The 14370-nt window shown below is 43.5% G+C and overlaps 1 protein-coding gene across 2 annotated transcripts in view; it reads left to right on the top strand.

Moving 5' to 3' along the window:
- LOC144164277 (uncharacterized) overlaps positions 1-14370 on the top strand; it is a 32190-nt gene that overhangs the window by 9251 nt on the left and 8569 nt on the right. For both annotated transcript variants that reach the window (XM_077694787.1, XM_077694788.1), the window contains exons 2-11: positions 1600-1786; positions 1957-2039; positions 2256-2427; positions 2489-2521; positions 2585-2626; positions 4264-4320; positions 6266-6328; positions 8769-8974; positions 12841-13000; positions 14222-14325. In XM_077694787.1, coding sequence (XP_077550913.1) covers positions 1600-1786; positions 1957-2039; positions 2256-2427; positions 2489-2521; positions 2585-2626; positions 4264-4320; positions 6266-6328; positions 8769-8974; positions 12841-13000; positions 14222-14325 — 1107 coding nt within the window. The remainder of the gene's footprint in view (positions 1-1599; positions 1787-1956; positions 2040-2255; positions 2428-2488; positions 2522-2584; positions 2627-4263; positions 4321-6265; positions 6329-8768; positions 8975-12840; positions 13001-14221; positions 14326-14370) is intronic.

The following is a 14370-nucleotide window of genomic DNA, read 5'->3' on the forward strand; positions in this document are numbered from 1 at the left end:
TGCTATTTTTTTGGTGAAGCAACAACAAAGAAATAATGTTTGTACAAAATTTTTGACCCGTAGTTGGTCAAAATTAATCATAATCACTCTTCAGAACACATCCAACAGGCCAGCTAGACATACTTTAGGCAACCGTAAACAAAACTGATTAATTCACCTCACTGTCTTTGCTTGTACAATGAAGACACAAAAAAAAAAGCAACACCGCATGCTGGTCTTTATGCATTGTCACACAACTTGCCTGCTCTGCCGTTCTGTTGCATCAGGGCAACTTTCCAACTAATCTAAAATGCTGGGACCTTTTTTTGGCTAGTACGGTAGGCATCATCTATCAGTCATGTGAGTGTGGTGCTGTGTTGATAGAGGAAGGAAGAAGTATGCAGTACATGGTGCTGCATGGATGGTGTATATAAAGCTTGTGGATAATAATGGGATACAATGAAGCTCTTGCTCACTGTATGCATTCCCTCTTTGCACTTACCGTGGACTGATTTGCAAACTAATGCCACTATATGAGCCAAAGCAAGAGCTGCTTCGGTGGTTTCCACAATCCCTCAGGATAGGCTCCCATGGCGGTGGGGTAATTGGCTGAAAATGGCAGCACACTGAGAGAGCTAGTGAAATCCGGTATATGTAGTGCAGTAAAAAATGTCTCTAATGAAACATTGGTGATACTGAAAGAAGAATTCGATAACATTCGATTCGGTTGTTAATTTTGCAGCATTCTTCTTTTAGTGTCATATGAATAATTCTGCAATTTTTTTACTGTGGTGGTATACCAGCTCACCCAATATAGTGTACAAAAAAATTGAGAGCCAATGCTTCATGACCACCCTTCTGGGATAAGGAAGTAGGAGGAGTAGAAATACATATAAATGCGGCAGAGGAGAAAGAGATACCTAGACAAACAAATTGTACCATAGCTTCTGAACAGCTGCCCATGAAGGAGTAGCGGATGCAAAGGTACAATGATGAAAAGGTACATGGAAGGATGTTTTGTGGTATCACAGCCTTTTAACAGCTAGGGGTAGTAAATGGATAGGCGTTCTCCTCAGCACAAAAGTAGAATAACCTGGTCGGCCTATGCTTAGGGAAGAAGTGGTTACTAAACTGCAACAAGTAGCAATTGGGCAGCCTCTGACAGCAGGTTTCACCTCTAGATACAGAAGTAGGACAGTGATACCATAGACATGCACGTATTAGTTTTAAGGTGAGATTGAGTAGAGAGCCCTTCAGCATTATGCGTCAATATCCTGCACCAACCTGCCGTGGTGGCTCAGTGGCTAAGGTGTTGCACTGCTGGGCACGAGAGCGCGGGTTCTATTACCGGCCGCGGTGTCCGCTCTTCTGATGGAGGCGAAAAGCAAAAACGCTCATGTGTACAAGATTTTGGAGCACGTTAAAGATCCCCAGGTGGTCAAAATTAATCCGGAGCCCTCCACTACGGTGCGCCTCATCGCCTGCGCTGCGTGGGCGCGTTAAACTCTACAATCAATCAACATTATGTACTGCTTCATAAGCATTGTTGATGTAACTATATTGAAGTGGGAGCATGCTGTTGTATCAAATTAAACACTAAAATTTGTTCATGTTTTACAGATGAAGTACCACATCGTCGAGTTTGTGGATGAGCAGACAGTCGAGGTGGTGCCCGACAAATGGCTTACCTCAAACAAGAAGTGCTTTTGGCCACCGGGCCCTGGCAACAAATCGGCGTTTGCCAGGAAGGGCCGCTCGCCAGCAAAGGGCTGGAAGAGGTTTAATGCTGCTATTAAGGGCACATACAGTAAGTCTTAAACTGCAATAAACATTGTTATAATGAAGTCATATTGTTTAAATGACCACTCTGTTGAAATATATCTTCAGTCTCAGTACAGTAAATATATTTATTCAGGTTGTCACCGTTGTCTCCCTGAGCTTGCTTACCAACGTGTGTCGGGCTGTTCTTTGCTCCAGCTAACTACGATGATGCCCGGAGGAAGCTGGAGGTGGCCCAGTTTACGTCCGATCTAGAGAGCGAGGACACCGAGAGACGAAAGGTAATAAACAGTGAATGGCCTATTATAGCCTATTATTGCAGCCACTTGAAGGAACATTAGACATAGATGGAACAACTAGAGAGTGCTAACCAAGCTGAATTATGTAAACTGGCAGTTGATATGGTACTAGAATGAAGAATATCTTGCATGTATGGAGTAGCTTGTGTGGTTTTGTGACTCTAAATACAACCCCACCTTGTGCGTTGCCTGTTCTAGACATCAAGGCCTGCTCGGTATGAAAGTGGAGCCCCTCAAACTGTGCCACCTCCGCCACCTCCACCTCCTCCGAGCTTCCCAGCAGCAGGCACCTCTTCTGCCACAGCAGGCACCTCTTCTGCCACAGCAGGCACCTCTTCTGCCACAGCAGGCACCTCTTTTGCCACAGCCAGTAAATATGGAGCTAAGTGCACAACACTCCACACACATTACCCTCATTCATTTTCTTTCAGGCATTCAACGCTTAACACAAGAAAGCAGTGAAGGTAGTAAAAATTTGATTTTTTTCATGTGGTGTATGCAACTAAAACCCTTTCTGTCCCTCGCAGATGGGTCATCCACTGCAGTTTCCGAGCAAAGCTCAGAGATAGGTGAGCTTGCATTGATACAATATGAGCCAACCTTACTTTGTTCCAGCAGTCTCATTAGAATAGACACTTAAAACAATTAAACCAATTTTGAAGTGCTTTGAGGAGAACCTTGAAACAGTGCTAGTGATTGTTGAAGCGATAACCTTAAGTTTCCTATTCTGCAGCTACACAGCCAGTTTTTAAACTGAAGGTGATGGGACGTGCGTTGATGCATATGGAAACCGCGCAGCTGGGCGGCACTTCAGTGTAGACCCAGTGCTTGTACGCTACGTGTGAAAACAGGAGGTTTTTGGGCAGTGAATAGGGATCGCCGTGTTTCATGGGCCCAAAGAAGGGAACATTCCCAGAGTGGGAAGAGAAGTTTTTAAGTGTCGTGATCTTACCGAAAACAGTCCGGTGTGGGCTGACAACGGATGTGAAGCCACAAGCGACTTCAGTGAGGAGGACAGCTGCATGGCGAGTAGGGGCCCACTAGCATGATGGGAATAAAAAAGAAATTTTATTGCATAATCAAGGGATCGCCGTGTTTCATGGGCCCAAAGAAGGGAACATTCCCAGAGTGGGAAGAGAAGTTTTTAAGTGTCGTGATCTTACCGAAAACAGTCCGGTACCGTGGGCTGACAACGGATGTGAAGCCACAAGCGACTTCAGTGAGGAGGACAGCTGCATGGCGAGTAGGGGCCCACAGCATGATGGGAATAAAAAAGAAATTTTATTGCATAATCACCTATGGGTTTTTACCAAAATGGTAAGGCTCTGAACAGGGCTTCTCTTAGAAACTTTATTGTATGAAATTTCAACCTTTCAAAATCTGTTGCAATTTTTTCGCAATAGACTCACCACCCCAAATTCATGCCGAATTTATGGGAATAAAGTGGGTTCATTGCGCTAGCAAATATGGCAGCTGTAGTTCTGGTTCCTAGCATTCGTTTCATGAGGTGTGATTCGCATATACAGGGTCACAAAAGTGGCAGTGTTGCTTATTGCGATGGGCTGGTGTTGTGTCAGAACAATCTGCACAGTTTGCAGTGGGGTTCATTGCGCAGGCCGATGATGTACCTCCATCAGATGCAACAGCATGCATGGTTACGTTGTAGTTGTAACTCTCGTAATCCCACCATTTTTACTGCTGTAAAAATGGTATGCTCTAAATATGAAGTCGAAATAGCTTGTTCTGCGAGATTATAATTTTTGTTCTATTCGCGCTTAGTTTTGTCAGTCTCGGCCACCGCTCAAGGGGACCTTAATGCGCCTTAGCTCTAGTGCGACAAAGTAGTAGTTGAGCTGCATGCATTGTGTTTTCTATTACATAAATTATTTGAGCAAAGTACGTTACCTCGGGTGGGACTTATCTCAGCGAAGCAATCTTTTCAGTGAACCAATTATTGATTCCTCAGCCCCACCTTGGTTGGCTGTGGTTGGGTGCGATTTGTATGCAGCATACTCGTAGCAGCTTGAAGGAATTATCTATATTGAGCTTTTCACCTTTTTTAGCAGTCATAAACTGCACTCACTTGTCCCTTTTATTATATTCAGAGGCAGCCATAGCGCTTTTCACTTGACCTGAAAAAAAAAATGCTTGGTGTAATAAGGAGTGCTATCATTTGGCCTTTCATATTTTATTCCTCTGATTTCAGTGTTCGACGCCAGTGCAGAAATGACAGACACTGGTGCTGATCGTGATGAAGAAGAAGGTAATAGCAGCTAATACACAAACCTGGCAAACATAATTGTTTTGGGGGAAATGTCACAATGGAGGTATTTATAGTTAGAGGACGGGGAACTACACTGGCAGCCTTGAGTAAGTGCAGTCGTTTCTTTCTTGTCTTGAGCATCCATCATCTCATCTTTCAGCACTCCCTCGTCATCTCTTATGGCCAGCCTCCAAAGCCAATTTCCGTGTTCATCTTGTTTGATTGCCATTGCATGAATGCAGCCAATCCGTCACTATATTCCCCCCCCCCTCCCCCCAACATGTGTCCCATGACAATGGGCACTACTAGATTTTCTCTTGTGTACTGTATACGTGTTATCTCGAGCTCCAGATTTTGTAATTAGTACCAAACAGTGTTGTATAGATGACATTACCCTATAGACACAGCATTTTATTTTTAGAAAATTCACCATATAAAAGATGCCTGTTCATAACAGTTTTGTGTAGTGGGTGCAGTGAAAGTGCTCTGCTGAAGAGGCCTATGTAATTGCCATTCCTAAGTGTTCACAGTATAGGGCAGCTTGATTGCTTTTGCAGGTGAACGGCTATGGGTGTCGTGGTCTGTTTTGCATGCTGACACTTGCAGAGAAAATTCCAAAGGCATCTATGGCCCGGTGAACGGGGAAGCAAAAATGAAATTTGCTGTAATTCGATGCTTTTAAACAAACTTTTCACTAGAGCACAAGCTCCATTCTTGCACCGAAAGTGGGCAGTGAATATGCACACAGTTGCACCGCACGAGAAAACACTCTGTACAGGCAAGGCAAAAATTACAGTGAACTTTGATGAAACGATGTCCTCTTTGTTTCATTTTGTGATGGCCCATGCACTTGCTCTTCACCTATCCCCCTGTGCGCCCAACCCTTTGGAACAAACGAGCAATGGGACACTCATTCCACAACCACATGCACTGGTTTGGCCTTCACTGAGTGTATGTCAGATTGGCTCAGTGAGGCCTTTTTGGATTGGTATACCTAGCAAAATGGAGCTTTAGCCGTGAAACATGCCAAAGTAAAGTGGCTTAGGTAATTATAATTATAATAGGTTTGTTCTCACAAGCACTAGACTTTACCAACTGCTGGGGATCTGTAAAAGTATAGACCCTTGAAGTTTGTCACATACAATTAGTCTGAAATCATATGAAATGGATCTGATAAAGTGTCGTAGAAGGATCAAAGTGCCTGCGGATTTTGGCACAAAAGTAATTATCTAATATGTCTTAGGTAATGACTGTGTATGAGGCTCAACTTCACATGTGCTTTAAGCCTTTCTCAATTGGGACATGCAGTCATAGTTTTGGGTAATGTACCCGTAAGGTTGAGCTGTTGTGACTTTTTTTTTTCCTTTTTTCCCTCTGTCAGATTGCTCCCGGTGATACTAATTAATTGGTCATGTAAGTTGCACAATAGCGCACAGTGGGTAATTTGGGGTAAAAAGGCTGCCACTTTTCTTGGGAATATATTGAATATATGAACAATGCCTGAAACAGTACGTTGGAGGGCCAGCTTGAATATGTATTAGTCCAAGAAAAATCGAGTTGCAGCAGAAATGGGAATTCATTTTGTTCGCTTTCGAAAAATATATATGAATGCTGCTACATTACGTGCACCATCTTGCCAGAGTTGCTGCAATGCGTAACGCTGCTAATGTGTGCTGCATTATGCAGCAAAGTTTGGATGTATAGCTGTCCCTGGCATTATTTGTGGATAAACATTTACTCGATTAAGGGGTTGGTCAGAGCGAACAGTATTGTGAGGCCAGCACTACTGCCAGTGCAGTCATACAGATGTGCCTTGTTTACAGGCTGAAAGTAAATACAGTCTTGACATCTCAATCTCTCAATTAAAGCCCCAATTTAATAATTTACTAACCCACAAATTGAAGTGCTACTGTAGGATGTATTCTAAAAAATCGGGCTTTTGCAGGTGCAGAACGGCGCAGGTCTCTGAGCCCCAAAAAGTTGAAGAGAAAGCTGTTGTCGCCAGAGGGTACGTAAAAAATGTAAAAGCACATTCATGTATAAGGAGCAAATGTCCTTCAAGATACAAATGTTGTGAGTATCATGTTTAAACATATCACTAAACACTCAATGTTTTTTTAGTACAAGAGTGGTGTCCCATTTCATCGGTTATTCTGTTGGACTGTTAGTTAATACCCTAGTGGCTTCTGGCCCCCTCATTTCCTTGATAGCTACCACTTGCTTTGACTTTAAGTGAGTGGTTTGAATTTTTAATGACTACTAAGAAGTCTATATTCAATCAAGAAAACTTTTTGCGGGCAAATATTCTTTTCGTTGTGATGTGTTAGTACGTCTTTAGGCACATTCTATGTGAAAACATCCCGTTAATGTGGGTAGTACTGTGTGACACCTTTGCTCACATTGCTGAATGGCCATGGGCTTCTTTTTTACTTCTAGTTCACAAAAAGTTATTTTTGAAGCTTAGTATTAGTCACAAGGGAGCAGTATCACTGGATATGCAGTGATACTGCTTCCTTGTGACTTTATGATGCAGTCAAAATGTTTTGAAATGGACTTGGCAGAAATGACTAGCAGTGACATTGTGAGGCATGGTTAATTGCCGCTGTTACAGTCAAGCCACAAAAATGCTCTTTCCAAAGCTGAAGGAATCCTGATGTCTGATTTTGCTGCTATTTTGAAGTTTCTGCTTAGTCGGTACCCTGGTGGTATTCATTTCTCTTGTAATGGTTGGGCTGCCTGTGAGCTCTGCCAAATAGTTTAGTATTGACTACAGTCTACGGCCCGTTACAACGGACTCCCTTAATCCCGGAAAAGAGTCCGCTGTAGCCAAAGTATGCAGTATTTGACGGGGCAAGTGGGGGGGGGGGGGGTCTATATTATATGAGCGCAAAAGTGGCTACTTTAACCGATATTGCATATGCATAGTACAGACACTGTTCTTTCTACACGCCTGCAGCACCTCTGCACAGTGTTCGTGCGAGGGCAAAGAATCATCTAAACACCATTCCCAAAGCTTAGCACCGGCACTTGGCCTAGCGCATGCGGTCAAGTGTGTAAAAACACATGGTAAGCTGAGCCAATAACGCAAGAATTTAACTAGGAGCAATTATGAACCAGATATAAAAATCAGTCTGATGAAATATAAGTCTGAAATAGTATGATGAAAAACAGCTGGGAAATGAAAAGTTAGACCGGTTGGACTGGGCACAACCACTGGCAGATATGGGAACCAACGCCCTACTTGAGGCATTTCTTAACTTTTTCACCGAACGGAACAGGAACGATGCATGCATGTGAATAATATAGACTGAACCTCACTAAACTCGAGTTCTTTATTACATAAAAAGACTGTGAAGAGGGCAGACTCGACTACGGGCGCACCAATTTGTGTATTCGATAGCGCTGTTGTTCGATCTCACTGGAGTCGCGTTTATCGGCAGTGGCCTTGTTCTGGTCAAGTGGACCGTCTGCTTAGACAAGCCTGTACTTCTGGCGATGTACTTCTGGCGATGTCAGCTACCCTAGCCACTCAGGCCGTCAGTCGTACAAAAAAAAAAATGGTCACTGGCACAGGCTGAGCTTGGCGGCGGCAATGACCCATTCTGCATTGACAGTGTTGTCAGATGTAATTTTCTCACCAAAATACACAAAGGGAAAGGATATCGGGAACCAGCACTGTGAAAGTGCACTATTAACATTCCATCAAAAGAATTTTCGTCCGAAATTTAATCCATTGTAGCCAATAATCTGGTCCGTTATGGGTGGAGTAGATTCAATTAAGAATGCATGGGGACCTAATAAGCAACAGAAATGGTCTGTTGTAACTGAATTCCGTGTTTGCCGGATCTGCAGTAAGAGCGTAGATTGTATTTTCTTTGCACAGCCTTGCTCAGCAGCAACTTGCCATCGCTGTATTGGTGCGCGTCCTTTTCCTTATGTTGTGATCAGAAATAGGGCTTTGATAGCAATGTTGTGCGTGATTCGAGGGGACAAAGTGATGGTGGATTGCGAATTTTATGGCAGGTAAAAGTGAAAAGTTCAAATGAAATTGTCTGGAAAATATGAACAATGGATGGTTGAACCATGCCGTTTATCCAGTAACCTTTGTTTGCCGGTTAAATTCCGTTTCAGGTTTAGCTTGATAAAAAAATACTGGTTCAAATGCTGGTTGGCTTGTGGAAAAAATACCAGGTTGTGGTTCTTGTTTCGGTTTCCATTTTGGCTGGGCACTCTGATGCACATTACATTTCTCATGTGTGAGTGTGCGAATATTATAAATGTAATGGAAAGAGAACAAAATGGCATGTCAGGTCTGCTGTGTAGTAGGGACCAAACTAGTTTGAGCTTAACTTTTTTAGAAGCTTTGATATTTTTCTTTAATTTTTCTGTTAACTGCATATGCATGTTGCAAAATGGTTCTCGGCCGCACATTGTACTTTTTTTCCCAGAATTCCAGTACCAAGTGCTGACCAGGCTGACCTTGCTACGCATGGTGCAACAGCAGCACGGGGAGCTGCTTATGTCGCTCACAGAGAGGATGTCTAGAAGACACCAGCCTTCAAAGGAACCAGCAATGCCCAGATCCCCTTTCAGGGACTACGAGTCCCTGAAGAGGTTTGACACCACTCTGACTGGGCCAAAAAAGGAAGCTTTGGTAAGAAATAGCAATTCTGCAGTTTTTATAGCTCATTTAATATAGTAAAGTTGGTAAATGAGCACTTCGGTTTGGTGCATTGGTTTATTCAATATAAATTTCACATGTACCACAAACAAGCAAAATGAGCTTATATTCCAATGGTGAGCACTCCTTCATAGCAGCTTTAATGTTTAGAATGACTTTTTCTTGCCTTCATTAGCTGCCAGCTTGAATCAGTGTCATGCTATTTGCAAGAACAGGGCTTGCACCTTTTAAAAGATTGCTCAACCGTGTAAGCTTGTGGGGGTGGGGAGAGAAAAACGCGCAAAAAGCTTCCATTCACACTCAAAAAAAAACAGCAGTTGCATGGTACTATATTGGCTGCAACCTTCATCTTCATAATCATGTAATTGCCCCTGTGGTCCCCTGGTATTTCTTAGGGGGCCATTAAAACAGTTTCCTACAAGTTATGTGCCAGAGATCATTGCCACCAAAGTCCTAGCCTGTGCAGTACAGTGTCTGGATCCTTTGTGCAGACTACAGTACTGGGGGACAACTTTCTGTGCCAATGGAAAGGAGGCTACAGGGGAGAGCAAACTTCTTTGTGTTACTGCGCCAATGTATTGACTGATAAATTGGTTTTGAGTTCAGTTCTGGCATAACAGATATGCATTTGCTACAGATCATTTCCTTGTATGAGATCCGTAGTTGAATGCACTGAACCACGCTCACTGATGCAGGCATATTGGCATCTCCTCCCCTACACCCCATTTGTTTCTCAATACAAGCCAATGCTTTTACTGGAGAACTCGGAGCTACTTAATCATTTACTGTACGGATGGTAGCGTCCAGCTCTGTACCATCAATGAGTTAACTTGAATTATATGTAGTTTTGAAGGCATTCTCTGATATGTTAACTCTTCTGGGGCTGAAACTGGGCAGTACCACAGACATGCAACGTGCTTGAATAGTACAGGCATGGTATAACGAAAGAGCAGCACGCACCCACTATGGCACGAAGTAAAATCTCATTTGGATTGTGTTGAGTGCGTTGAAGGTGAAACTGTCATACCGCTGCACTCTTGTCATTACACAACTTCAAGTGGTCTTCCAGTTGCCAAACGAAGCCGTTTTCAAGACCTTCGTCTTGAGACATGCGACCGTAGGCTCACTTACGCCAGCTTACGCCAGGCTCATTCGGCTAACCGAATGAAATGCGGAAATGATGGAGAGTCCCAGTTGCGTCAGTGTCACTTGGGCCCACATTTTGCAGGCCACTTGCTTCGTTTGTTTTGACAGCTTATTGTTCTCAAGTAAATTCAGTGGGGTGAAGAAAGTTTCGAGCTGCTGTATGGGAAGAAAGCTGCTGTCAAAAAGAACACTGTTTTTTTTCTCCTGACCAGAACCTATGCGATGCCAGTGGCAAACACGGCAAACAAGAAGCCCAAAAATCTACATCACTCTACATCATCTACTCTATCACTTTATTGGCAATATCTATTGAAGGCTAAAAAATAAGCACTGTTTTTAAATTGCTTAGATTATGCCCACCAACATATTTTTGTTGGACTGCGTCCAGCTGCGCAGCAAAACAGTGTCGTTCGGCTCTGTAGTTGTTACTGCATTGCACAGAAATTTGTCCACGAGTTGAGGGTTATAAAGGCCTGCTCCCCTCAGGCAGGAGCAGTTGAGATAGTTCTGTGCAGCTTGCTTCGTTTCTGCCTGTGAAAAGGTGAATATTTTGCTTTGCTGCATTTAATGAGAATGTAGCTTTTAGTTTGAAATTGGTGTGCAGGGCAGAACAAAGGAAAGGAGAGAAACCGTAAACCATGTAAAAAGCCATTAATACAATATTAAGAACCTACATCAAGACCAGGACATGTAATGCTGTCAAATAAAGGTAGCATGATGGAACGATGCAGTGAGAGTGAAGGGTGATGGAAAAGGTATTGTGTCAAGGTTAAATATGCATTAGGTTTAATGAGCAAGTTACGTGAATATTGTAACTTCAGTAATAAAGGTATTCATGTTAAAACAGTGCGCTTTTTCAGGCTCTACAGTTCATACTTTTATTTTACATTTTGTGAGCAGAATTGTCGTTACCGGGGGTATCATTTTTTCAGTACTTATCTCTAGTCTCTCGCCTACGAGCCAGGTACACAGAGGGCAAGTTGATTGATTGTGGGGTTTCAGTGCACTGAAGCCACATGTGGGCTATGAGGTACGCTGTAGCAGGGGGAGGCTTGGGATTAATTTTACCTGCCGCGGTGGCTCAGTGGCTAAGGCGTTGCGCTGCTGAGCACGAGGGCGCGGGTTCGATTCTCGGCCGCGGGGGCCGCTTTTCTGATGGAGGCGAAAAGCAAAAACGCCCGTGTGTACGAGATTTCGGCGCACGTTAAAGATCCCCAGGTGGTCAAAATTAATCCGGAGCCCTCCACTACAGTGCGCCTCATCACCTGCGTTGCATCGGCGCGTTAAACCCTACAATAAATCAATCAATTAATTTTGACCACCTAAGGATATTTTATGTGTGCGGACATTTTGACACACAGCTGTTTTTTGCTTTTCGTCTTCATCTGAAAAGCGGCCACTCTGGCTGGGATAGGGCATAGGGCGTAATACAGCAGCAAACGTTTTCTGTACGTATTTAATTCCTCTGGTAGTGTCTAGATGTCCTCCTGAAAATTCCCTGCATAGTTCTCAGGTCACAGCTCTATAACCTGTACAGCTAAGTTTTTTTACAATAGTGCATAGACCACTTACAACGTATATTGTGGGATTCACAAAAATACACAAACTATGTGCAAATCGAACCACTCGTGAAACCTACCTTTGAAGCATTTTATTTACCCTTACCTGAACCGAATGCCACTCAAAAACAAACATTGTGCTTATTTCAAAAGTTTGTCTTCACAGCAGGCTACGCAGGAAAGTAGGAGAGAATTGGTAGCTGTGTGGAAAAAGTCGCATGGTTTTTTCATGCACATTGGAGGCCACTGGCAACTGCATCATAGCAACAGCACTGCAGGCTGACCCGTCAAGGCACTACGTCTCTGAGACGCCCAGCCAGTACCCAGTGGTCAGCCGAAGGAGACAAAGCAGACAGCAGTGGCAAAAGAGATTGTGGAAAGAGTAGCATGTGCGTGCAAAACATTAGCAAAAAGGGGCGACCTGCAAGAATAGCATAGCGGCTTCACCTAAACACGACGTCACAGCCTGTCCTAAGCTTTCCTTTCCTCCATGCAGCAGGCACTGCTGCATGAAGTTTCAAAATGCTGAACGGGGCTTAGCTTTTTATATATATTCCTTTATAGAAGTGTATCTGCAGTGTATTGATGTTTGGAAGTCCATGCACCATAGCACCAAAAGCCTGGCTAGTACCGTGGGTGCACCATGATCAGAACACAATCTTTTACTTTCTTCTTTTTCTTTCTTCCCCCCCCCCCTCCCCCGAGGTGTAGGGTAAGGTTGGAGTTGCCATGCGGCATAAAGTGAAATGTGTGAATTAAAGCATTGCCTCTTTTTTTTTTCTGTGGTGTAGCTTGAGGAGAGGAGCGTGTGTACTGTGTCAGATGACTGGTTCCTCTTTTTTTTTTCTTCTCACCAATCATATGCCTTGCCAGCTGCTCCAATCACAATGGGTGCCTACAGAAAATGTATTATATTCCAGGCGAGCACCTCTTAATTAAACAACGTACAGATGCATTTATTGCTACAGCAGGTGATTTAGCAGTCACTAAAACCCCCGTGTTATATCTCGTTACACATTGAAAGTCACTGGTGTGCAGTGGAGTAAGCTCGAATGAACATTACCCTTGATTTCTGTATCACACCAGTGTTAAAGGCTGTATTAACAACACAGATTTTCCTGTACCCATGCCTAGATTGAAGAACTCTCTAGCCAGGGCGGCTCAACAGCGGCAGTTTGTGCAAGGCGCCTGCTGAAGTTGCTGTTGGCGGACAGCTTAGCCATGGAGTTTTCATGGTTTGGCAAGAAGGGGAAACACTCCTTTTCCCAGCTGCGACTGGCACCTTGCATTGTGTGTAAGTTGATGTCTTCATGTTATTACAGACATCAAATTCTTTCACCAGACAATGTATAGTGCCCCAATTTCTATTGTCAGTCACATACTGTGCCAATGTCAGCTGGGTTGACAACCGGCAGCTTATTACTTTTTTTTTGCTAGAAGAGGTATTAAATTTGTCTGAGCCTTTGTAGCACAGAATTGTTACCCCCTTTCCGACTGTTATGGCCTGCAACCATTTTCGCAGTTTCGGGCACCACGTTAGAGATCCCCAGGTGCTCAAAATTAGTCTGGAGCTCTACACTACGGCGGGCCTCATTGCCTGTGTTGCATCGGCACATTAAAGCCTGCAGTCAAATCAATCAATCAATCAATCTGATCTTGAGAATGGATTCAAGCAACTACTTTAATATCGTGAATTTCTGTAGTCATTTTTTTAGACGGCTCAATTTTTTAGGTGGGTGTTATTGCCTTGGTAGACTTCTAGAATTTGGAGGTTCATCTAGTTTAAACACTTTAGGCTTTAGAAGCACGCAATTTATTGCAACCTAGATGCAGTCATTGTGTGTACAGCAACTGACGTATTTTGCACTGAGCGCGCTACTGAATGCAAAAGAACTTTTTTAGAGGGACCATGAAGACAAAATACACGTTTTGTCCAACAGGAAAACTGGCATCAAGTTGGATACCAATTTATATCAAACTTCGAGGAAATTGCGATGTTAATGGGAACAGAAGAGCTTGTGGGGACTCCCCAGCCACTCTCCAGCGATTTCGTTGTGACGTCAGGGAATTGTGTTTGTGCAATAGGGGCCAGCCCAAGCCAGCACCAAGGCACATTACTGCGCATTGGACTGGGGCCGGTTTGAGCTAGTCAATTAAATGATAATGGGCAGTTAACACACTGATATGTTCTTAATGCATCCCCCCCCCCTCCCCCCCGCCTTGTGCTAACTTCGTGTAGCCCAAAATTTAAAAGTTCTTCAGTATTTCTTGCATTTTGTCTTTTCAAAAAGGTGTATTGTGGCTGAAATGGAACTGAATGGGTCACTGGACACTAGTTCTTGTAAATAGAACGAATCTTAGGGTTCATGGCCCTTTTAAAAGTGTGGCGACACTGTGGCCATGTGGTCAATTTGTGGTTTTGATCTGAGAAATTTCCAGGGCTATGTTTCAACTGTAAGTGAAGATTTTGATGTTGCTGTGGCACTAATGAGAACTAATGTATCTTTTTGCACAGCTGCTGTGAAGTCTTCGCATGGTGCAACTGACTTTGAAGTTGAAGCAGCTATACGGGAATGGCTGCGTCATGCTCCTGCCAGGCACAGGCTTGCGTCAGTAAAGGTAACAATTTTAGCTCTACTAGCCAAGGGTTCTTTTGCGGCTTGC

This window comes from Haemaphysalis longicornis, unplaced genomic scaffold, assembly GCF_048455015.1.
Source record: "Haemaphysalis longicornis isolate Haplotype H1 unplaced genomic scaffold, Haemaphysalis longicornis Haplotype H1 scaffold_13, whole genome shotgun sequence".
NCBI lineage: Eukaryota > Metazoa > Arthropoda > Arachnida > Ixodida > Ixodidae > Haemaphysalis > Haemaphysalis longicornis.